Source organism: Eurypyga helias, unplaced genomic scaffold (assembly GCF_000690775.1).
Source record: "Eurypyga helias isolate BGI_N326 unplaced genomic scaffold, ASM69077v1 scaffold2945, whole genome shotgun sequence".
Lineage (NCBI taxonomy): Eukaryota > Metazoa > Chordata > Aves > Eurypygiformes > Eurypygidae > Eurypyga > Eurypyga helias.
In genome coordinates, this window is record NW_010253228.1 from 230,083 (window position 1) to 257,064 (window position 26,982).

Here is a 26,982-nt window from a genome sequence, read left to right on the forward strand (position 1 = left end):
AACAGTCATTCTCAAGGTAGGCTATGTTTTCTGTTAGATCAACTCACTGATCCAACTGACTGATGGGTAACAAAAGCTTTAGAGCCAAAATAAGACACAGCAATGGGAGTAGATGATCAAGCATTGGGAGCGACATGAGATAAATCAAGACTACCTCCTTTAAGCAGCAGCAAGCTGCCAGATCAGCATGGAGTATGGTTGAACAATAGTAACACAGTGACAGTGAATACAGTAAGTGTCTAGCTTACCATTTAAAAGAACCTTAATTTAGACATTTTTCTTAACAAATCAGGAGTCAGTTATGTCAAAGCTGAAGTTAATTGGGTAGAGAAGCACTAATATGTTCTGGAGATTGCTTTCCTATATTGTATTAAAATGTGCTTAGGTAAAAAATTTTAAAACCATGCCAAGAGAAAGCCCAGACTCTAGTTTCACATGTATAGTCCTCACCTGCATTAACTCACAATCCTGAAAAAAATCCCTCTTACTTTAAATATGTACTCACACCTTTATGGATAAGGTGCTCTGAGCATCACTGTTACTGCTTTCTCCTTCTCAAGGTAACTACAGACCTGATACATTTCCCAGCTCTTGGCCATGGCCCCTGCAACAAGGGCAAGGGGAGGTAGACTGAGAGTGGAACTGCAAGTAGACTCATCGAGAGTAGAGGCAATGAAAGAGGGAGCTCTTGAATAAAATCCCCTAGGTTACACACTACTTATACCTTCCAGTGTGTTTAAAAGAAGAAAGATCAAGCAATGCTGTATGTACATGACAACATTTGTATTTGTGTTGTGGTTTTTGTAAAGCTCCCGGAAGGTATGTTAATCAAAATTAATACAGCTAGGCTTGAGGTATGACATTTAAAAAAAAAAAAAATCCTCTATTACATCAACCTCATTTACAAATGAAACCACGCAATGATAAGAACCTGTGAAATTACCAACCATTTCTGGATGTTCAAGATCTGGCACGGCACCTACTGCAGCGATCCACTACAGGGTTGGATCTTTGGATTTATCTACACAGGGAAAGCACTATTCTGGAACTCAGACTCCACACATACATATAACAGTCACACATACATATAACAGTGGGTACATGTTTTCTGGATGACTATAGTGCACTGTCTCAACATGGTACTTGCTCAACTGAGAAATTTTCTGGAGGGTGAGGTATGTCAGGATTCTTTTTAGACCAAAGGAATGAAAGCAGAACAGCAGAGCAAACAGAAGTACAGCAAAAGCAGTGTGACGAGTGATTGCAGGCATAAGAAACGGTGGAACACGGAAGAAAGTGATACATTGTCTACATGAAGAATTAGAGCAGATCTTAAATATGACACCCCAGAGATAACCATTCACCTCTAGCATTACTCTGCCATGTAAACCACAAACAAAGAAGTCCTCACAGTGGTCAATTGGTTGATGCAACACCTCTATGAATTCACAGCACAGAGCCTATACATACCAACTACCTTCCTGAAGGTACTTCAGAAACTTCCTTTCTCACAACATCTAAAAGGAATCACGCTGTGACAGAACATTCCAGATGGATGGAGTAATTAACTTACCTGCAGACGAGCAATACAAATTCAATTTGCACCCTGAACCCTCACATATCAGAGAGCTACTGCTAGCAGCATAGATAAGGTTTTGCATTAGTCCAGTCACAAGGTTGGGAGAGGTGATGCCAAGACAGTTTCCAAACTGTTGCTAACTGCTCTTCAAGATCTGCTATAAAAGACATTTTTCAGAAAAAAATACCTTTACATTTGAAGCGCACTCTTGAAGGCAAGATTAGTTTTACAGTTTCAGATGTTACTCTCATCTCTCTTCTTTGAAAACATACTACATGGTTTAGCATACTTCCATTTATTAAAAATACATTTTTTTCAAAACATCCAATACTGGGGGGGGAGGAGGAGGGGTTTGCTGTTTTCATTTTTTTTGAGGTCAACATACTTCTCATTTGCAGTGATATTTTGTGGTTTTCTTGTCTCAGTCTTATCCATTCTATACTATTTTCAAATCTATTGTGCTCAAATGTTCTTAAAACCCCAGTTATTTCAATTTGAATTCATTACGTCCTTTTTGATATGCTTCTGTTTACCTCAGTGGAAAATGGAAATGTGCTGCCTAATTACATGTTTGCTTTATCATTCTAATGAAATTGTTAATTAATTGATCTCAGCATCCTCTAAACAAGATTCATAGCAGTCACATAAGTAACATAAAAAGGCATTTTACATAGAGCAGGTGACAATAATCTGAAGTTCCGCTGTGCAATATATAGTTGGAATGAGTAACTAAAGAATTTCAACTCCAAACCACTTTGTACTGGTATTCAACTGTGTCTCCAAACCACTTTGTACTGGTATTCAACTGTGTCTACCACTGTGTGTTTGATGCTACACTCTTGATGTGTTTAAATCAGAAAAAAAATTAATTTAACAGTTCAATTTCAAAACAATATATATATCTTGAGTTAAGTGAATACAAATTTTCTGTTTACTTACACATAGTAAAAGATACTAAATAGTGACAAACTAAACCAAAGCACTTTAATTTAAAATAAATAAAAAACATCCATTTAAAAAGATGTTAATTAACCCTGCAGGGTACATGGAGGATTTGAAATGAGTCCAAACAATGTCCAGCTTAATGCTAAGAACTTATAAAATGAGCTATCAGGGCCTATTAGTGCATTGTAATGGCTTAGATACTTGAAGAAGTGACCCTAAAATCTCTATTCTGACCCGACTTTCAGAAATGGGGCAGAAGATTGACCTTCACACAATATAATCAGCAAAGGATCTAAAAAATGTATCTCTCTGTTATGTGAAACCGCAGTTTTATTTACTCAGGCATGTTCACTTAGGAGTTAAGGTCCACTCAAGCATCATTTCAAGGTTAAAGGTTACAGTATAAAGCCATTATGTTTTCAAGCAGAGTAGCATGCTACCATTTGTCTTGCAGTAATATCACAATCAGATATTACCTTTTTAGCTTGGCCCAGCGGTGAGTTTAAGACCCTGCAATATACATTGTAGAACAGACTGGTACTTTCTACAAATCATTAAAATTGCATTTGCTAAACTTTAGATTGGTTTATATTTTGTTTATGTTATTATCTATAGACACAGAGTTTTGAAAAGGTTTATAATTTGTGAGACTGTAGAAGGTCTGTTCATGTAATAACTAGGTTGAGTCTATGTTCAATATACAATCAATGTACAGGGAAAAAAAATCAATACTTTGGCTTTCAGGTTCAGTTTCACAAGGGGGTCAATGTCTCTGGCTCAGAAAATGGAATAAAGTAACTTTGTAAGTAGGTACAAGGACAACACGGATTTTTAAAGTTCTCATTCAACACGCCTAAAATTCCTTGCTATTGTTTACCAGCTCCTAGTATTCATTACATACCTATTCCAAATTAAGAGCATGTCTTCATCAAGAGTTTACTAAATTAAGGCTCTGTGCAACAATAAAGTCTGAGTTTGATCACAAGAGAAGCTGTGTTTATAAGACTACTCACAACAAGAAACTAAAAGTTTCTTGAACTGACAACATTTACACTAGATACAAATATTTAAAACCCCACCTTGTTAGCACATTCAGTACATGTTGCTGGCATTATAAATGCTTTCAGATTTATTGTATTTCATGCCTCTTAGACGGATGGCATAGGCTGTACATAAGTTTATTTTCTCAAATGTAATACACAGCCTATACATGCTTTCAGGTAGGTCTTGAGGAAAACAGATAGCAACACTATATTTTGCTGCTCTTTAGAATTTGATTCTTAGATGAGCAAGGCAAAAGTTAAAAGAACGACAAAGTATTTTTGGCCATTTTTTTTTGGTAACTTTGTAATAACAGGTACAAAAACTAGATGCTTCCTAAACCAGCAGAATCTTCATCTTATATATTCTTTGGACTCACACAGGGATACTGAAATCTACCACCAACTGCTCTATTACTGGGTGCAATTTGTCCACCATACACTACTGATGTCTATCAAAATACAAATCTATACTTTAAAACATAATAGCATTATGAATCATAGGTTGATTCAGAGTGTAAGGATTAGACATACATATGAAGATGCAGAGTACTTTCAAAAAATATAATTGTTTCTGGGTATATTTTCTACTAAAGCATTCCAAAGTTATCTCAGCAAGTGTTACTTCATGACATAACAGATGCTTGGTTCTGTAATCTGAAGACCGTGCATAAAATTGTCATAGCACAAATTTATATAAAAAATTACAAGAACTTCCATTAAATTAAGATCAAGTTCTCAAAAAAAATATTTAAGAAATGACAAAATTAGTTAGGAAATGCCACTGCATTCTTAGCACAGATGTCTGGCATGTACGCCTTAGGAAGCAGCACATAATTAAATACTGCCACATACTATACTTCACACAGGACCGCTGCTTCCTTTTAGTTGACAGAACTAAAGGCCAGTGTCCATTTAATGCTAAAATAATCAATATTTACACTTCAGTTAAACTTATCCCATTCCTTACCTTCTGAGCTTTAATAGAGCAGGCCTCTCCAGCCTTTGGCTTGGAAGCTTTATGCAGGCCACCAGAATTCATTGCCTGTTTTTCAGTGTCTCACTTGCTTTGAAAGATACCCAGTAGGTCCACCCCTAAGAGAACAATTCCTCCACCTCAAACTCCTTTCTGACTATGTGCCTTATGTCATCTGCACCATGGTGACATCCCTGGGGATAGACAGAATTCAGAAAGAGACCATTTTTTTGGTGAAGCCCCTTGGCACAGATAGAGGAAAAACATCCACTAACTCTTGAGCATCCAAAGCACACAGAACCTAATTTTTTGCATATTTGACATTTCTGCTTTAGTTGTTGAAATTACCATTTCAGCTGTGATTTGCTTATGCAGATCAGACCCTAGGTTTTCAGAAAAATAATATACTAGTCCACCACCACAGAGGCAGTGGCACACCACAACGCTGGCAGACAGAGGAAGAGAATCTGCTCTCCAAGCAACAAGCAGTGATGAAATCCTCATTCACACAGGCAACCCTAAAATAACGGTGCATTTTGTAGAGGCAAGAACGTGAAATTAAAATTCCTTTAACATACTTCTGTATTTTTTGAGTTAAAACATAAACATCAAAATTCCCATCATCTGGAATACGAGCTCCTGCACAGGTCATTAGCAGGACTGCAACTTTCAGACTAGCTCAACTCCTTATGCTTAAGCAAACAAAGTAAATTACAAGATTGAGAGAGTCTACAAAGCAGCGGTTAAAAAGAATGAAAGATGTATTTCACCTGAGCAGTCACGCAAAAGCAATGCACACAGAGATTCCTGGAAATGTTCTCTTGCTGGCCCTGTGGGAAACATTTTCTGATACACCCACCACTTCCTCCCAGCCCTCTTGAAACTGAGCTAGCAGAGTCTCCTTTCCGCCTCTGACTGACTGTTGTCTTGGTCCATCCTATTAGGATACCAACCTGTCTGCATTCATTGTGATTTCATCTGAGGATGCTCTCTGGCCAATCTGTTTTTTTCTCTCTTGTTAAAAAACCCTCATCAAATACATCATTATTTCCAATACCCCTTCTTGCCCAGCCACTAATTTTTACTCGTTCTTCTCTGCCACATGCTGCCGTGTTTTAGAACTCTTCCTTACTAAGCTTACTGTCTGTCCCACTCCCTCCTCAATCATTTGATCTTAGCCTCAGAAAGCAATATGGATCCTTTCCCCATATTTAGGCTATGAAGTCTTGTGGAAGAAAAAAACCCAAACAAACCAAATTTAAAGATTAAGAGCAAACAATCATACCAGTATCTGCCACAGCCCTTCAAACCGCTAAATATATATGACTGAAAAATTTAAAAAATCTAGAAAACATGAAAAATATGAATATGAAAGAGGCAATACATATAAGGCATTAACTGCATTACTAAAGTATTCCTTCTTAGAAATGTAATTTTGGAATATCAAGTACCAAATTTGTTTTGTTGCCTATTTCTATGCTATCCAACATTCAAATCCCCAATTTAAAAGAGGAGGACGAGTAAAATCTGTTATTCATTACTATGCCAAGTTTCAATCCTCATGTGCCTTATTATTCAGCACTGAAAACACTTCAATAGTTACCAGATTCTCACCTCATTCAGATTAAAATAATTTTTTTTAATCAATTTTAGGGAGAAGACAATGTTCCTTATTCATTTGACAAGCCCTGCCGAAGACAATGAGTTTCTTTGTATTACTAAGGCAAGTCAAATTTGACTTGTACTAAAAACAATTTTAAAAAATCACAGTAATTCAAAAGCTGACAATGCTTTCAAACATTCAGGGAAAGATGGTACGCTAGAGTTCCAGCTTCATCGTCTTACAATATTTATGTCACCAATGTGTTCCTCTTACAGTCAGGGTCAAAGTAAACTGTCAGGTAAAATAAATTGATAATATCTTAATAAAAAACCCTGTTAAAAATTCAGGATTTCTTCTTCTACAAGTATAATGTGAATATATATAATACCTGTATTACATATGTAATAATTACATATACATATATATATATACACACACACAAAAATTTAAAGCCCATTCCAATTAGACTGATTTACAAAAATATCACAGGATAATTTCTTCTGATCAGTTAATGCATTTCTCACTTTGAAATAAGAAACATTTTGTGATTAGAAATCAAATCCCTGTATTTAAATGCTCAGATTTGTAAAAGGATCTTTAAGGATGTAACTGGACTCACCATGTCCAGGTTTTGGCCTGTTTCTTTTTGTCAGTTCACACTCAACTATTACAACACTTATACAGAGCTCTTTAAATGCCAAACCTAGACAATTCTGTTTGTTAAAAAAAAAAAGGTCAAAGAAACAATTCATATATGAAAAACACAGAGTTTTCATTAATTGTTCTGAGTTATCAGCTGTTCAATCTGATTCTACATCAGCCTTGCAGAATTATCTGGCATAGCATCTTCCCTTTCTGCTAGGCTGTCACTTGCCCTAGCAAACAGTAAAATGTGTGGCTGTGTACTTTAATACCAAATATTTACCATATAATTTTCTGAAGAGCACATAAATGGAATCCTCAAAAGAAAAAGCTATAGTTCTTATTAGGAAATAGGTAATTGAAATACTGAGAAACATGACAGATTTAAAACACTTGGACAGTATCTATCCACTTTTATTCATCTGAAATCATCTATATTGCCTGCTGTGTGTACTATCAACAAAACTAAATGTTTGGGATTCTGTATCATATATGTTGATTCTTATCATCATTACTTTTCCCTGCCAAAGGAAAGTGTGAGGTATTGTGACTTCTGGAGATTCACACAGGAGACATGCAACAGGCTTCTACATTATGCAAGTGTTTACCTTGTAAAGCATTTATCATTTAGAACAAAGACTGCAATGAACCAAGTCTCTCCTAGGTAGCTGGTCTTGAATATGTATTTAATACCTCTACGATAAGGTTTTTTCAATGCTAGGCATGACAGCATGTTTTTCATTCTGGAGCTGGAAAATTCAATGGGAATGGGAAGGATAAATACTTCTTTTTAAAAGATGATTTGAAAACAAGGAATAGAATTCAAAAGGAAGTTTATCTGAATAAACAGCCGGTATTATTTGGACAGCTTCCAACAGCTGTCCGTCGCTCCCTTGATTCATATGATTCTAGTGTCTTAGTGTATACCTGTTTTTATAATTATGATAAATTCAAGACCAGTATATTTTACTGTTCATTTAGAAACTTGTGTAGAGATCTGAGCTTTTAAATACCAAACCTGTACAACCATTTTATTCCTGTGTACTATTAAGCATTTTTTTTCATCCTAATGTCTTTTTGCATAGCTATACAACTTAAAGTCATTGGACTCTCACCTTTTCTTACTACTATCATTTAAACACAATTATGTTTAAGTCAAGACTTACACAGCAGCTTTGTTTTTTTATACTGAGTAAAAAGTCTGCTTCTTCACGCAAAAAGTTTCAAAATTCTTTAAGAGCGTGCCTACATATGACAAATGGTACTGAAATTGTTGGATGCATTTGTTCCTAAATATTCATAGCCACTTTAGCTTGGCGGTGATACGTCGGAGTTCCTTTACAACAAACAATATAAACAGAGTTTTACCGAATCTAAATACAGATCAAGGAAGTCAAATGTCTTGTCACACACACACAAAAGAAAATTGAAAAAAAGCTTCAGCTGGTAGCCTCAGATCCATTGATTTTGGTTGAGACCTTTTCCAAAGATTATTAAACTAAAAACAGAGGGAACAAAACCAGTCCTTGCTATGAAGTACCTTCCCTTCCCCCTTGCCCCCATAAGGGTTATTTTATATAAATAATTGATTTTGGTTTCAACTCTTTACTTACAGACCTATGTTTGAAAGCAATACTTACTAATCTCAGCTGGCATTACAGTTCATAAATACCAAAAGTTCACCACTGCCTTCTAAATAACGACACTAGTCCAATCAAAACCAACCAACCAAAACCAAAACCCACTCTATATAAAAATACTTTCTGAGACAAATGATTGGTAAAATATCTTCCTCTGTTACTTTAACCTAGGAGATCACGCTAGGGCCCACTCAGATTTACCTGCCATTAATTAAGCCTCTCCCACAGGAGATGTGCAGCTGAACACCTCTTCCTCATAGGGAATTAATATTGGTTAATATAATGCATAATTTTAAAAGCATATTCTGGCTGAGGACAAAATTATGAAAGTAACTCTTAGTAGCAATTAAAAAAAAACAAAAACAAAAACCCCAAAGCATGTTTATCTGCTAAGCTAGTTTTTAGCAGTGTACACAAACAAAAGGAACTATTTCCTACTTCAGGAATATCAAATTAAATAAGAAATAAACCTACAAGTTACTTCAAATAGCCAGAGTTTCAAAATGAGAACCAAGACACAACAAAGATAAGGACCCTGTATACAAGCTGCTTGGATGCATTATCTTTTATTATGAAGACATTCCAGTACTTTTTAGCCTGATACTAGAGCGCTGATTCATAAAATGGCTTAAGAGGGTACAGTGGTTTAGCTGTGTGAATAGGTAAATTTCATGGAACTGGGTGTGTGCTTACAGTGAAGCATGCATACAGTTGCTGATTTCACATTCTAAATTCATTATCTAGTGGCAGATTGCAGTGTGGTTTTCTTTTTCCTGACATATTGTCACAAGGGATTACTCAATATGTTCAGTAATATTGTTTCTTGTTTTACTGTCCAAAAGGAGCTCCAGTAAGTGAGCACACAAAAGCTCTGAGCCCATTCCCATTGTTAATTCAGGTGTGCTGGCCTCATCTACCTCCATGAAACCACCTGGTGAGTGTTATAACCATTAGACTAATGTCTAAAACCAAATAAATTCTACACAAAATCTGCAGCTGCCACAAGGGAGATTACAACAACAAGAAAAAAAAAAAAGCCATTCCTTCCACACTTATTGACAGATAGGGCTGAAGCATCTAAACAAAGGAAAGGATTTCAGACTGTCAATGCATCAGGTCAGGCACTGGAACTCCAAAGAGCAGGAGAGTTAATGACACATGACTCTTGGAGTACCACCTGTGGTGAATTCCAGCCCATGCCACTGCATGTGTACAAGTGCCTTCTTACAAGCAGGAAGATTAAATTTTATTGACATGGCATCTCAAGTTCAGTTCTGCAATGCCCAAGACTCTTTTCTGATGCAGGTTTAAGACCTTCACTTCAGATAACCCAAAAGGGTGGCGTTTCAAATGAGCAGACGCTCCTGAAAAAAAGGCACTGCACAATTGGACAAAGAGCCTGCAATAAACCTACATGCGGAGAGGTTAGAAGTCAGGTCTGGTGGTGGCCCTCAGCATAGCACCGCTGTAAGTTGTCTTGGTTCTGTCTCCCACTCCTACCCCATGAACAGCTCTGTAACAATTCTAGAGGCCTATGAGACTTCCGACCTGTCAAATCAATCTCATGTTTATTTCACAGATGTGATCTTGCACAGATTACTTAGTACCAAAAAAGTGTTTTGGGGAGTATAGTGTGATACTTACCCTCTTCTGAGCGAAATAACACACACACTTAAACAACACAACAAAACATTGCCTTAAAATATTGGAATTGGCCTAAATATACAGGGAAACATAAAAACTAAATCAGGAAAAAGAAAAATCCAGACAGTGTAACGCCATTGAGCCAACACTAGCACCAATGGAAAGAAAGTAAATTTAATTCATAAAGCACAGGTCACAGGTTCAACAATAAATATCAATAGACAAGGAGGTGGCGTTAAAAGGAATAACAGGCTCAAATTATTTTTAAACCTGCGTATGACTGCAGAATTCCAATGTTCAGGTGCAAGAAACACACACATTCGAGTACTCCCAAATTACCAAAAAAAGCCCTAAACAACAAACAACAAAAAATTAAATCTTGCATTATTTTACATTCCCTCACATTTATGGAATGCTGGGACATGGGAGGCAGTGGGTATTAACACAGAGGGCTATTACAATCTTATCCTAAGTTTTGCTGGAGTACCAAACATGTCACAAAACCAGTGCACATATCAGTGTAGCTGGAGTTCTCCTTCGGGACACCAAAGAATCCGCTTAGATAGGATGCATCCGTAGTACAAATTACAATGGCTTTCAGGAAGTGAATGAAATTATAAGAAAGAAAATCATCAGATGACTTTCAGTGCAGAAGACAATAATGAATTCTATATTGGAGTATAATGTTCCATTCAATTCATCCCCTCCCTCATCTTCACATAATTAAAAACTCAAAACAGATTCATGTTTTTCATTCTTTTGTTGCATATCCCACAATAAAAAGTATAACAACAAAAAAGAAATTACAGATTTTAATTAAGAAAACCATTCATCAGAGCAACAAAGATAAGAGGCTTGTGTATAAAGCAGAAGCAGTAGATGCCTTTTATAAAAACTTTTAAAAGTCTTTTGACAATTTCATGAGAAACACTAAGTAAAATTTGGTGAGGATGGATGCAGAGCTGATTGAGACAAAATGACTCTAGGGAAAAATTCCCAATAGTTTACTGTAAAATCATCTGCTTTATCAGGTGGAGTTTCCGTAAATGCCTACACCAGACTGCTCTGTTCAGTGTTTGCATTAATCATCCAGATGATGGAAGAAATATAGTTATTAAATTAGCAATATAGCAACTTAGGAAATCCAGTGTGTTGAAAATCAGACTTCAAAGGACAAAAACAATGAATTGGAAGAAGTTCAACAAGGACAAATACCAGGTATTGCACTTGGTAAGAATAATCAGCTACATAAATACACAATCAGGAATAACTGATGCCTTTAGAAGAGCATCACTATCTTATGGCAGGTCAAAAGTTCAACTTGAGTCAACGAAGTCATGCTGTTGTAAGAGAGGAACGTACAATACTGGGATTACAGGCTGTAAAATAGAAAATCACCTGCTTTACTCAGCATTAGGCAGGTGTCAACTGGACCACTGTGCCTAGTTCTGACAAAGACTTCAAGAAAAATACAAACAAAATGTACAGAGTCTAAAGAACAGTCCGAACCCAGCAAAAAAAGTGTAGCTTAAGAAAAAATGATAGAATTTATATTATTTAACCAAATGAAGAGAAGATGCAGGCAAGGCAATGCAATGACTTAACATACCTTAAAAGCTATTACAAAAGAAAATTTCATAAACTGTCCTTTACGTAAAGCCAATGAACAAAACAATAAGAAATTTAGGGAAAGTTCAGGAAAAAAAAGACTACCATTAGATATTAGGAGATATTTTCTACCAGTAAGGAGAGTATACGTGAAATCACCATCGCTAGAAACAGTGTGTTCTGAATATTTGTTTTATGGGCTAGTCACTCAAGTCTTTTGCAAATGGGCTGCAGCCTTTATTTTATTAAAACCCACAAGGCTGGGCCTCCAGTAATTAGAACAAACATGCAGTTGTACACATATTCCTCATACATTTTTACCAAACCATTTGTATACAGGCTCTTTTAATCCACCAGGTTTACCAAGAATCAGTCCTTTAGATTTCTGGAATAATGCCCTGTCCCTTTCTTTACATATTATTAAAATACTTTAAAAAATTATAAAAGCTGTAGAATTTTCGTTAACTGTACTGCGATTCAGTAAGATTATTTAATTTGTGAAGCTAAGTACATGAGCAATATTTGTACATTTGATGTGGTCACTGCTATGTAGATTAGTTTTCATCCTACCATTCAGTGAGAACTATCATCAAACAAAAATTTCAAATAGATCTGTTATTCACAAAAGGTTTCAAATTCTCATTTCCAGAAAAATTTTACTAAAACTAGTTTTGTTTGAATGCAATTCTGTGAATTACGTTGAAAAATTTCATGCCAATATTTTCAAAAGAAGACATGAGTTCATCAATTTGAACATGATTTTTAAAATGAAATACACTGCAACTTCTAAAAATTTTCTAAAAAGAAACAAAACCAAATCAAGGTGCAAGTCATGCATAACATTTTGGTTACATTTGTATGGAGAAAAAGATGAGGAATTGTTCTTGCTACCTCCACCCTGCAGTCACTCATGAGACTATCACAGTACAGAGAAATGCCCCATCTGACGTGTAAGTAGGTTCCCATCAGCAACTTTGTGTGGTATTGAACAGAAGGTAGCTACTCAAGGATGTACTATAAGAATGGCATTTCTTGAGCATGTTTTGCACTTCATGCCTGTACTTTTGTAAAGAGCAGCACTAAAAGCATGGCTGGGACCTGGAGAGTAAAAGGGATGGTGATAACTAAAAGAATGATTAGAGAGAAACATCCAAGTTCCACCCAAACTGCAACAACCTATCGCACATCACACTAAGTAAAATGACATTGAAACTATTTATTTCAATTATGCTCAAATTCAAAATATTTTTAAGAGAAAACTCTAGAGTGCATTAAATTACTAAGCTTAATTAATAACATAGTACATCTTAAAGGGATGCTTGCCATTGTTATCCTACCCTGTCTCAATTAAAAAGGTGATTAAGATACCTTATCTAATGTAAAAGTAAAACCCATGAAATTAACTAAAATAATTCATACTTCTCTCCTAGCAATCTAATTTAAGGTGTTATACCCTATCTTCAAATTTTTTTAATTCATTTAAATCAAAAGATCTAATTTCTCATGATAATCCATTTAGAATACATAGAATACAAAAGTGCTTCAGATTACAGAAGGCCAACACCAGTGCATAAAGTCAGACAAGTATGAGTAGTACACTTACAAACATACTTATGCCAACAATGTAAAAACCCAGCTAATCAGAGTGCCAAGGTACAAAACACTGTTTGGCAATACAGAGAAGTAACTGCAGTTGCTCTAACACATTCATATATTTTTAGCAAAAGGTTCTCATTGGAATATTCTGAATAGGTGAGCCAATAATTACAAAGACTCCAAAGTGACCAAGGAAGAAAGAGGGTACTCAGAAGAGCTCAGGTGGGCTTCTTCACATCCCACTTCTCTGAGCTGGTGCCACGTTTAAAAGTAGAGGCACAGAGTCAAGTTATGTTGGAATATGTGGTAGAAAAAAATATGTTAGAGGATACAGACCCCTGAGGACAGTTATGGTTATTCTTTTCACATATAGGCTCCTGATAAACAGAAGATTTTAGTGAGTGGGGAAAAGCAGAAGATTGCAGGACAGTACTTAAACCAGACACATCACTGACATTCCATCAGGGAAGTTTCATAAAAACAATTCTGGTAGCAAGAGTAATTCAAAAGGTACCAGCTTCTCCCCATACACTTATTTTCTGCTCCATTCCATAAGCTTTATGCCGGTTATGTCAGTGTGACTGCTTGGGATGATGCTGTAAACTGAATCAATGAAGTGAATTGGATGGGGGAGGGGAGGGAGGAAACAGCTGGTTTTTCTTAACCCTGATCATGAAATGTTTTATTTAAAAGGATGCTGCATAGTGAATAGTAAATTGTAGGTATCATAAATACAATATTTCATTCAAAACAACGTGTATTGTTGCTATCCAAACACTCTTCCAGTCAATTTAGTTTTCGTTGAAGACTTTTTCAAGAGGGTGTGAGGTTCTGACATGGTAAACAATTTCAAACTGCCACGCTGGTGGAATGAGAGAAGGCTCAGAAGACGAGAAGTGGCAGTTTCTTCAGGTGAGAATACCTACGGAGGCATGGAAAGGCAGGAAGCGTATTCAAGTCGGTATGGTTTTCACTGCAGAAAACAAGATGTTTCCTCTAAAAAAAAAAAAAGGGGGATGTGTGTGAAATTCCAGAGCAGCACCTGAAAAACGTAGTCTGCTCCCTTGTGGATTCTATGTGAAGCTACAGGAGCACTTCTGCTGCCATAAAGGATGCCATCCTATGCTTTTCCCCAGGTAGCTCAATGGCATCTATCCTTCCAGGCATGATAAATCAGTAGCTACCACAATCCCTCCATAGAGGAGCTCAGACACCTTTGGGTAACACAGTGAGAGCTCTGAAGAAACAAGTAGGTCTCTGAACACATTCCCATATACTACTACCAGGAAAGTCAACACCCCCTCTCTTTCTAGTTATTTGAGAGTACATCTACTATGGAATGCTGTAAAAGTTCACTGTCTTGCTACAAGTTGGTCTTTAGAAGAAAGGATAAAGAAATCAGTGCAAATTTGTTAATGCAACAACTTGGAAAAGCATGCTAAAAATGTCACTCTATTGGCATATGTGATAAAATGTATAGAGAAGTGACTGCCAGAGTCTCCCTCTGAATCCTTCATTAGGAAGGAAATACTACTACTACTACTACTAAAGGAATATACAAAATCAAGTGATGCACAGTGCAACGGTTGCTCACCACCCGGTGATCAATAGCCTGTCCCCGAGCAGTGATTTCCCCCTCAGCCAACTGCCCTCAGCTTATATACTGAGCATGATGCCTTATGCCATGAAATATCCCTTTGGCCAGTTTAGGTCAGCTGTCCTGGCTGTGTCCCCTTCCCAGCATCTTGTAAGGAAGCAGCTGGGAGAACAGGGGCAGTATGAGAAACTGAAAAAGTCCTGGGTTTAATACAAGCATTACCTGGCAGCAACTAAAACACCAGTATGTTATCAATATTCTTCTCAGCACAAATCCAAAACAAAGCCTCATACTAGTTACTGTGAGGAAAATTAGCTCTTTACCAACCAGAAGCATCACACATGCCTTCTCCAGATTAAATTCATGAGGAAATGTTCTTTTTTTAAAGTAGTTTTTTAAAGTAAATTAAAAAGAAAAAGTTACACAATTACCAGTTTTAAATAAGCATAGTTTTAAATTTAAGAAAATGTGAAATTAGAAAAAAAAGTGAATACTAAAAGGAAAAAATTCAATATTTCAATATTTTTCCTCAATATGCATTTCCATATATTATATTGAATTGAATATTATATTAAGGGACAAAAACATTTTCCAATTTATCTAGCTCATTTATTTGAAATAAACACATTTTTAAAAGTCCCAATTTTTTCCAACATAAAACTTGTTGCAGAGACTGAAATTTCTAAACATAGAATTAGCACAAACAAAACCAGTTCAAAAGACAGTAGTAGGTGTATTGTAACAACATCTATATTCAGACACTGTTTTCAGGAAGCTACGCAACATTTTCCAGCAATAAAAAAAAAACAACCCACCAAAAACATAAGAAAACAAGTGAATACCTAATTCTACTTTTTAAGGATTTCTACTTTTTAACTATTTCACACAGATTACTGGTTTTTCCTGTCTAAACAGACACAACAGAATTTTAAGCTATCCTAATCCATCTACCCCAGACTGAAAGCTTAAGCCTTGCAGAATCCTCTTGCTTCCAGCAGCAACACCTTTGGAATACATGCCTGGGTAGCTCTGTAACTGTAGCACCCTCTGCTGCTATTTGAGTTCCAAAACATGTAATTGTACACTGAACCAAGGAGAAAATAAAATTAATATGTATTGATTATGTTGTTTTTTGAAAATGGCTACATTATTAACTAATGCTATTTGTATTTTACAAGAAAATGTTTTGCTATTGCATATAGTATATTTGCAACTATCTGAGCACCCTTTAATGTCTTGTGTCTGTGTTAACATCATGTAGATACTAGACAAAAACCCCAAAACACGCTGTATTTCACTGCTTAAAATTTTCCTTTACACTCACCATAGATAGTTTAGACTGGTTGCAATTTTTAAAGACATTTATATTTTCGCCCTTGACCATTCAATTTAAATATAGACATGATCTGAAATTATTACTGTAGTGATAAAATTATCATTATAAAAAGTATAGTCATAACTGCTTTCTCCTGCTAGGAAAGGCCAGAGAAGGTGATCCTCTCAAAAGCTCATTCTTGCAAAATTTCCTTGCTTTTTGGACAGTCTGTTGCAGAAGCAATTTTTTTTTTCTGCAAGGATGAGCATGGCATGTGGTTCCTGGAGCCAGCTGATGCTATCCCACAATGCCACCACTAAGCCTTCTGCCTAGCATCCATTAGTTCTTTTCAAGGACTATCTTAGGACTAGAGATGGTCTCAGGATGTACCCTCGTTTAACAGATGGCATACTGTCGTGTAAAATGCACAGACTGATCCTTTCCTTCATTCCAGTCCTCCTTTCCCCGTCTCCTGTTTATGCATAGAATTAAAGCTGAATGAAGCGCATTTAGCATTGCATCCTGTCTGCGTGGAGAATTCAGTCAAGAGTTTTCACGTGGAAGCTGCTCTCTCACAAAGGATGAGCAGGAGAGAAAAAAAATGTTCGTATTTTTCTGGTAAAGTGAAACCCAAGTGTAATTTGTAGTGTGAATTTTCAGTCACAGTATTACAATGAAAATGCATTTTTAGGAATCTCTTTGAAAATGACAGAATACCAGTGTAGGTTCCAAGTTTGAACAAGATATTGTGCAGAGCCAGTTTCCAGAGTTAACACTTGGGACCCTGCAATACGCCATTTACAGCTACTGCCCTTGGCTCCACTTTTGTCTTGAAGTCTGACTGCTCTAAGGCAGCCCTTGTGGAAGCAGTCACACGTATTCCTCAACAGCTGCTTATTGATATTTTATATAATGCTGCCAGCTAGTGGCACATCTTGCACCGAGTTGATAACTACTGGAAGTGTAGAGAGAGTGGTGTTAACTACAGTCTGCTCTACCCCACTTCTTTTGATGGTTTATGGTGATGTGGCTATTAGAAACCATAAGGAGAAAGATCAAAAAAGGGAAACAGAAAGCCCATAGAAACGCTCCCTGAAAGAGCCTGTTTTAACACAAGGTACTTAAGAACATAACAAGAAGAAACAAAAAACCTCCCTGAAACCATACAAACCACATTATTTCAAACAAATGATTGTGTTTAAAAACGATGCAATATCTAACATGTTTCAGTTTTTACAAAATCTATTCTGTTTAATACACAATTATTCCATAATCTAATAATCTCTAGCAAAACATTAATCTTCCTGATAAACACTCACTATGGCAAACACGCAGAATGCTAAATATTCCACTGTTTTCTGATACCTCGGTCCAAATCGTTTAAGTGAAGTTTAGTGCCCAGTAAGTCAGTCCTGACTATGCAGTATGTTCTAAAAGAACATTAAAGTCTACCATTATTCAGTGGGTCCCCTCACAGAGCATGCTACTGTAGATGGGACTGATATGTTCAATACTGGCTAGCTCCATTAAGTATTAGGTATTAGAAGAAATAATCTAATACAGTTAAAGAGCATTTTAGAAATGTTTGGGTTTTTTTTAATAAGGTAGACTATAATTTGATAATATGAAGCTCGTAAAAAAACACCACAGCAATTTAAAAAAAATAGTCGACCTAATTTTAGAAATACTAAAACTCTAGTTATCCTTGGGGGTAAAAAGAGACTGCTCTGGTGAGACCCCACCTGGAGTACTGCGTCCAACTGTGGAGCCCTCAATATCAGAAGGATATTGACCACGTGGAGCGAGTCCAGAGGAGGGCCACGAAGATCATCAGAGGGCTGGAGCACCTCTCCTATGACGAAAGGCTGCGAGAACTGGGCTTGTTCAGCCTGGAGAAGAGGAGGCTCCGAGGAGACCTCATTGCAGCTTAACAGTATCTGAAGGGGGCCTACAAGGGTGCTGGGAGAGGACTTTTTACAAGAGCCTGTAGTGACAGAACAAGGGGTAATGGGTATAAATTGAAATCAGGGAGGTTTAGATTAGACATCAGGAAGAAATTCTTCACAGAGAGGGTGGTGAGGCACTGGAACAGGTTGCCCAGAGAAGCTGTGGATGCCCCATCCCTGGATGTCTTCAAGGCCAGACTGGATGGGGCTTTGAGCAACCTGGTCTAGTGGAAGGTGTCCCTGCCCATGGCAGGGGGGTTGGAACTAGATGATCTTTAAGGTCCCTTCCAACCCTAGCCATTCTATGATTCTATGTTTCCACCGTGGGTTAACAAAAAAAAGGCGTCAAGAAATACACAAAAACGATGAAACAAAGGGACAGTTCAATTCAAGGGATAATAGGAGTGCACACAAATTCAGCCAAGTATGGTCCAACCAGAGCAGTTCAGTAAACACATGGTTGGGGGAACTTTACTATGTCGGTGTGACAAACACATAGTTACTCTGGCTTATACACTGGAGATCATTTACTCCATAGAGGTGGTAGCAAAAACCGCATGATTACTACACTCCAACCAGCACTGCATGCTGCCAGAAGATAACTATTTTACAGTTACCCTAACAGAGTGTAATCTCGAGCGCTTAGTAAAATGGGCATAAACTGGTAATACGTACATCAATAGAGACAGACACAGACATTTAAAAACGGGGAAGAACCAAACCTGGAAATGACTTGGCAAACACTGTATGTAATAGCACAGCATGAACCCTCAAAGCAATACTGAATCCAAAAGCACAAACGTGAATCTTCCTACAGACAGAGAAACAGTAAGAAGAACTACATATGTGACATTACTTCTGTGTTAGCACTGGTGTTGTGCCTATTAGAGTTTAAGTCTTGTTCTACCATCTGCAATCAATAAGAAAGTAGCTGAAATACTGGAAAAAGTTAACAGAAGAGCCAGCCAACAGCACATCTAAGAACAGGAAAGCATATGGAAACTTTAGCAGAGTAAATTATTTGCTTTAACAAGGAAATTTGTGTAGATTGATCACAATCCAAGTACTCACACAACAAACAAAGATTAAGAAATCACATTACCATGTTTAACAGAGTAAGATACAATGTCTAGATACAGTATGTGAAGGTTAGTATTAAAGCATTTTCAGTCATTACTTTGTCTGCTGTTCAAAACAAATACCTGAGCTGTTACGTAATGAATTAATATAACAGTATTTTTTCTGGATCCAAACCCCCAGTTTGGATTTTTTCCCTTCCCGCCCCTCCTCCCTCTCCCCCACCCCACTTTTATTGAGAACAGTTTATGGACAATAAAGTAAATTGTTATTAAAGTCCCTCTAGCTTCCTATTCTGAGAATCTACAACATCAAATCTCTCTAAATGCCTCCTGTAATTTAAGCACAGAATTTTCTTCCAGATCCTAAATGTTTTAGACCTAAATGTTTTTATCATCCAGCTCATGATGCCTACATCTGTAGCTCATGTCAACCATAATTACAAATGTGAATTTTCTTTCTCAGCCTTAATATTATTTATTTCGATAGTCATATATCCCATAGATAAAATTTTCATTCAGAAATCAGAGCACAAATTTCAAATTTCTTTTTGGCAACAAGTAAAGAATATATCCTGAAGTATTTTGTGGCCAGAAAACAATCTTCTGAGTGAAAGCTAGCAAATTTTAAAAAGGAGAGCACATGGGTTATGATTATTTTTCCTTTTGAAGACAGAAGTTTATTTAATAAATTGACTGAAGTTTTGAGATGAAATATGCATATATCAGAACAGTTCTTCTGTCATTGTTTGATAAGGAAAAAGAGATACATGCCCATTATCAAACAAGAATGATATGTATAACTCTAAATGTTAATTATATAACAGTAATTACTCATTGAAGGTCCACTTACAGCTCATCTTGTCTCAGATTAATGCAGCCAGTAACTGATGCTTAGACAAGATCAGGACAAACATATCATCCTACTTCCCCGTTAATCCTTGTAACATACAGCGCTTCCTAAGCCATAAGCAATATATTAATATTTAAAAGCCACAATGATTTTTTCTTGCACAATGTTTTCCCCTTTGCTTTTTGAATCCGCGTAACGTTCTAGGATCCAACTCATTCCGTGGAGAGGATTTTCACAACTTGACTGTGTGCTTTCTTATGTTTCTCTCTGGTTTGAGATTGCCTTCTCCAAGCTAGAAGCATCATTGTTTGCCCCTCATGTTCTTGCACTGTTCATCAGATAACCACTGCTGGCTACTGGCCAACACAAATCAATGGGCTAAACTAATTTTTTGTCCAACCCAGTTCAGCTGCCCTAATGTTCCCACTGCAGTCACAGAACCAAAAATAACCTGCACTGGGATGACTTAAGGGTCTATGCACACAAACAACTGTGCTACACAAAAGAGTGCAACACATAAAATGCTATGGTAGGTAGATCTGCATCGCTGACCCCAGTAATGGAGTTTCTCAGCTAGACGAAGGCTGGTTATTGAGGGCTCATACAGTAATATTTTACAGTGATACAACTAGACTTTTATCAAGACAGTACTGTAGTTAAATAAACAATTACTTACAGACATTCCCCGTGTTGTCAAAACTTGTAAGAACATCTTTAACATTTAAGAGTTCATTGTGAAACCTGCGAAAAGAGAAATAGTGACTTTACCAATGTAGAAACAATAATTAAGAAAAAAAGTCTTCCCTCTTCAGAAAAGAGGTTCACCGCATGTGTTGACTTTACACAACCCCCTTTCACAGACAAGTAGCAAACAGGTACTACTGTAGCCAATGAGGGACAATCACCAGTGTTCAAAGGTCTATCACTGAAATCCATGAACCACCAACACATTTCTCAGAAACTAATATTTTATCAAAACAAAACCATTTTCAAAGAGCATAGATTTTTGTTTAGTTGTGGAAGTCACATAGGGGTAAGCAAGATTTTTGGTAAAGCAATTTCTTTGAAGAGGAAAAACAAAAGACTATTTTTGAACAGCAGCTGTACACACATTCCTATTTTCTCCCACAAAAATCAAGAACAGTTCATTTAATTAATGTGAACAATGAAACCGATTAATGTGTTCAGTGAACTGCATTTTCTTTGGTTTTACATTTGCATAACCCAAATGAAATAAACATTCAAACCGGGCTAATAAATTGATGGAGTTTCACATACCAACTGCAAATTTTAGAACACAGCAAAACACTGACGGCAGCAGAAAGAACATGCACCAAAGTTGAATAAAAATTTGCCTAAAACTAGATTTTTTTAACTGTTCCAAGCTAATCTGGGCCTCAAAAATGAATTAAAAAATCTTACACTTTACAGCAATCACATAGCTGTTTCATAAATGCATTAAAAAAAAAATCTAAGAAGTATTCAGCAAGGCAGTAATATACAAAAATAGTCTTTTAATAATGTTTCAAATGTAGCTTCTAAGGATGTTTAGGAACATGCTAACTTGAAACACTGCAAAATGGAAGAAATCCAACAATTCTAGCACCTATAAAATTAGTTCTCATTCTCTCAGCTTTTATTTCCTCATGGAAGGCTGTTGTATAATAATAAAAGAAAAATAAAATAAACTTTTTGCAAATATGAATCCATGTTATTTTAGAGCAAAAGTGTTATTTATAGCTTTTGATAAGCATAAGCATTAAAGAAACGTATACATGTTAAATTTTGAGAAGTGTGGACCAGAAACTAGACTAATTCTTAAAAAAATGAAAACCAAATGGAAATCAAGTTAATAGAAACTGAAATGAGGTCATAAACAGGGGCAACAAAATATACAGATCATCGGGACTAAAAGTGCCCTTGTTTTTTTTGCAAGTTTGTTTTTAATCAGATTGGCTAACCGATGCAACAGAGTTAATTCAAGGGAAGTGACAGGCAAGTGGACAGGATCAGTAGTTCTGCCAGCCACAGAGCTGCTCTTTAAACTGTCCCCTGCTGACTCCTCAGCGTCCTACGAACGCTGTAACTGTGCACGTGTCTGACACGGTCAGGGGCTCTCAGACAGCTGTGCACGTCTTGTCTTCTAAATCACTGTAAGGGGGTGTGTGGGAATGCTGAGAAAGTAAAGAAATATTTTAGTCTTTGTTGGCATGCAGATTAGTCCAAAGACAACATGATTTAATTGGGTTTTTTTTCTTCCCCTCAATTTCTTCATGTACATAGCCCATATATAAAGGAGATCTATCATGCAAATCTCCAAGCGAAGCAAACAAAGGTGAGGATGAACAATTCAGCAATCCAGTACCTGTAGTTCAAGAGAATGCTAAGAAGGAAGAAAAACGGAAGTACGCTGAGTGTCCTGGTCTAGAAAAGAACACAATTTATATCCTTCAGCATCAAATCACAGACAAAGGCAAAAAGAGGAGAGATAAAACCATAGCAGTGGCCTTAAAACTGTCACTAAACCAAATTTCAGGCTGTTTCCAGCCTGAAAGTGAGAAGTGGACAGCTCTGAGTACCTCAGCCTGAAGAATAAGCTAAGATTCCACAACAGATGGCATGTCACACACCAATTGTTTTTAAGGTTGTCCAGAAATTTTGGTGATGTTTTAACTCAACGCGTGTTCTTCATCTACATTATTCTTTTAGGTACCCTCAGTTTTCATTAAGGATCAGATCTTCCTCTGACTATAAAACATCATTTCCATAATTAAAATCAACACACACACATTTCAAACACATTCTTACATTTATTATGCTTTGGCCAAAAGCCAGTAGGGTCAAAGTGGAAACACAACACACCCGAACCTTTGCTCTCTTGGCCAGGACAAGTATTTTGCACAGACACCCTTTTCTGGCTGCCTGCAACATTCCAAGTCTCTTTCTCTAACTCTGTCTCAGCAATCTCTTTCTTGCTTTCACAAACACTGTTCATGGCAAGCACAGAAGTGAGACCTAATTTAATGATGAGAAGCACCCAGCCTTGCTATGAGGGACCTCTCCCTTCTCCTCAGTCTTCCAGGTGCCCACTCCACACTCATCCTAAAACAGGACAAGGTTTAACAGCTGCCTCCTTTAGTCTGATCAGCTTACTGAACCTTCACTGAACAAAAGCAGGGAGCAAGCTCAATCTCCTAGAATGAGAGGAGTGGCCATTATCTCAACAGTGATCTGGATAGCAAACGAGTGATAAGGTAATCTTATCAACCGGTTGGAGCGAGTCCACAGGCCACGCAGATGCTCAGAGGGCTGGAGCACCTCTGCTATGGGGACAGGCTGAGAGAGTTGGGCTCGTTCAGCCTGGAGAAGAGAAGGCTCCGGGGAGCCCTTACAGCACCTTCCAGTACCTGAAGGGGCTACAAGGAAGCTGGGGGGGACTTTTTACAAGGGTCTGTAGTGACAGGACAAGGGGTAACGGGTTTAAGTTGAAAGTGGGGAGATTTAGATTGGATATCAGGAGAAAGTTCTTCCCGGAGAGGGTGGTGAGGCACTGGAACAAGTTGCCCAGAGAAGCTGTGGATGTCCCATCCCTGGGAGTGTTCAAGGCCAGGCTGGATGAGGCTTTGAGCAACCTGGTCTGGTGGAAGGTGTCCCTGCCCATGGCAGGGGGGTTGGAACTAGATGGTCTTTAAGGTCCCTTCCAACCCAAACCAGTCTGTGATTCTATGATTCTAATTTAACTCATGTTTCTGAAGCAAAGTAAAACTCCTTACTCTGGAAAATGAATAAATCAACTTCGGGTGTATAAATAAAGTCAGAAATAGTGATTTCTTTAAAATATATTAATGTTCCTTCTTCTTCAATTCAGACAACACAAGTGGCAAACTTTTACATGTATTTACAAATAGCTGTAAACAGTAGAATAAAAATAATCTTTCAGTAGAATACCTATTAAGGTATTCTTTTCATCAACCTTAACGAAAAAAACCAATGTTCCTTCTTTCTTATTATTCTTTAACTGAATGAGGAGAAATAATACAAATAACTAGATACATACACTAAAGGGGAAAAAAAATACAAAAACTAAAATAGACTACATTTCCATATAATACTCAAAAGAAAAACACAACACATCACCATATGTTATTAACGTGGATACAAAATAAAACTGCATTATTTGTGGAAAATGAAAGACAGAATAAGGGTGAATAAGTTACTGCTATGGGTACTTTACAAAAAGTCTTGGTGCGTGTCACCATCAATTGTCATTGCAGCCCAGTAAGAATCTCAAGAGTTATCTGCATCTGATCAGATGCTTTTCCTGGGCCAGAGTATATCAGAACAAGATAACTCATCTTTCAGTCCAGTTCAGAAGCTCAGCTTAATATAGTAAGAAACCAAAACAATGGCTTCTTTGACTACAAATTCTTTTTATAAACACACAAGTTTTGGGCAATATTATAGAATAGCTTAAGCAGTGAATGAAAGAAATATGTTGCCAAATCGCTTATCTCTTTCCCCACTTTCCTCCTCCTGCAGCCAAGCTGGCATGCTGCTAAATCCACACTGTCTCCTAGCACACAGTAAGTGGAAGGAAGTTTATCATATCCACACGAATTGTGCATAAGGAGTAGACAATATTCCTTGAAATCCGCTTCCTTTCATTTTCTTTTTTTTTCCTATCCCTAAAATGAAAAACCATTAGAACTTCAAAATGCTATTAGCAGAAATACCCAGTAGGACGAGCCAATAGAATTCACTCCTAAACCATCTTCTAACATACTACTTGCCACAGACAAATAACATGCCTCTCATTTCTAAACCAAAGGTCTAGAATCATCTGATAATTTCTTTCATAGTTTTATCTAAAGGTTCATTCACATTCAGAATAAAGGCTTGACATCTTGCAAAGAACACTTAACACTCTTTTTATCAAGATTTAACCCTTCCTATAAGCTGCTGACATTGTTCTTTTCAATTATGCATTTTAGTGTTTGAAACATCAAATGACTGATCAATGGAAAAATATTTTACCACAGAAATAACTTATTTCTTCTCTAATTGCTTAAAATGAGCCTACAATTTTAAAGTAAATCCATACCCTGAAAAAGAAAATTTGAAGATATTGATTGCTCCTTTTTTAACTCTAATAAAAGAATAATTTTCCAGTCTAAAAGACAGACACCATCTCCACAGTGAGACACTGCATCTTCATGATCTATAATCACTTCATTGCTAAAACTACTCATGTAAAATTTAAATTTAAAAAATCTACACATTCCTAAGAATAGAAGGATTTAGAAATGCAATACGAAATAAATGTTTTGAAATGGCTCTACTTACTATATATCTTCCTATCACTAAGAAAAGAAAGTATTTATCACATGCATATTTTTAACAGCAAAGTGAAATAAGCCTAAAGTTAAAAAAAGCTTGAACAAAACTAACAAATAAACATGAAAGTTTTAAAAATAAAAATGTGTTTTAAGGAAGAAAAGACCCAGAAAACCAGATAATATCTGTAATGAAAGTTATCTTTTTCCACTTCAAGCTTGCAAGAAATTTCACTAAAATGAGGTTTATATTTTTCACCTGCAGACTAGACTACTTCAGTTTACTGTGTCCAAATCTGAGTATGAAAACTGCAGCAGGATTCCAGCTTGAACTGAACGTGTCTATAACCTCCATGTTAGACTGCCATAAACATTAAGCCCGATTCCCAGGCTGACTTCCTGTCAATTCAGGGATTAATTTTTTAACTAACATTAATTGCAAACAACACTAGAGAGCAACATCATGTATGTATCCAGCCAATTCATATCAAGACAAGCATGTAGTGTGCGGGAGCATCAAATTCGGTACAAATCCAAATGAGATAAGATTAATCAAGTGAGATTCTGGATTGTAGCACACAAAATTTCATTTTGATACATGTTTCACTGCTGACAAAGGTAATACTCATCAGACACTCTTTTTCGTACCACAGAGCTATCACGAAGCACCTTAGTGCCTACACAAACTTCAGGAGACCACTTTCCACCATGTAGTGTGAATCTACGTTTCATTAAGCACACTATAGATCACTGTTTAGCCAGAAGAGTTACGGGGATATTTAAAATGACTCAATGATATTGTCACCTCAAGGATCTAGTCAAAATGGCCATAAATCCAGCTCAAATGTTTTAAGCAAAACTTGCCCTATATTGATGCTTCTGGCTTCCTGCTTTGGAAGGTTTGTTACTAAGAATGATTTTAAAATAAACTAGAGACAGAAAAACATGGCATAAGCTCTTCTTCCCCAAATGTGAATTCAACCTGAATTTGGCTAGATAAACAGCAGCTTATTAAAACAAGCTGTGCTGAGAAGTTCAGAAAAGCGTGCATATGACTGGTAGCTCCTACCGAAGATTCTATTTGCCTAACAAACTGGTCCCCAAGTCACTCTAGAGCAGTAATTCCAGCTAGGTCATAGCATATCTGAATATACAATTTGATCAGTTTTGATAGGCCTTGAACTGATATAGCTTGACCTTTAGACTCTTTGCCAAAAGCCACTAGCAACCTTATGAACTTTGTTGAGTATTTAGTCTTGTCAAGATATTAGCTGACAACCCTTTTAACATCCAACATATGCAATGAGCTTTCCCAAGAAGATGTTAATGCATAAGGAAAACATATGTAGATGAAAATTCAAAAGCACATTTGTCAAGATTTTAGAGAAGCCATAGCAACATCTTTTTCCTAACAAAAAGACATACAAAAAGGCTCTCCTACTCAAGCACATCATTCTGGGTTTACCTGACTGATGTTCTTATTAATAATATGTTCTTGTTATCTTGTTGAAATTGTTTCTATTGATAAAAATTATGATAATTAATATTTTTCCAATGGAAGGATAAAAATGGAAGGGAAGATCATCAGA

General features: G+C 36.7%; 1 protein-coding gene across 1 annotated transcript in view; it reads right to left on the bottom strand.

The window, feature by feature from the left end:
• Positions 1–26,982, bottom strand: part of CAMKMT (calmodulin-lysine N-methyltransferase) — a 210,227-nt gene that overhangs the window by 175,617 nt on the left and 7,628 nt on the right. The window contains exon 4 of the mRNA XM_010152584.1: positions 20,737–20,801. Within this exon, the coding sequence (XP_010150886.1) occupies positions 20,737–20,801 (65 nt within the window). The remainder of the gene's footprint in view (positions 1–20,736; positions 20,802–26,982) is intronic.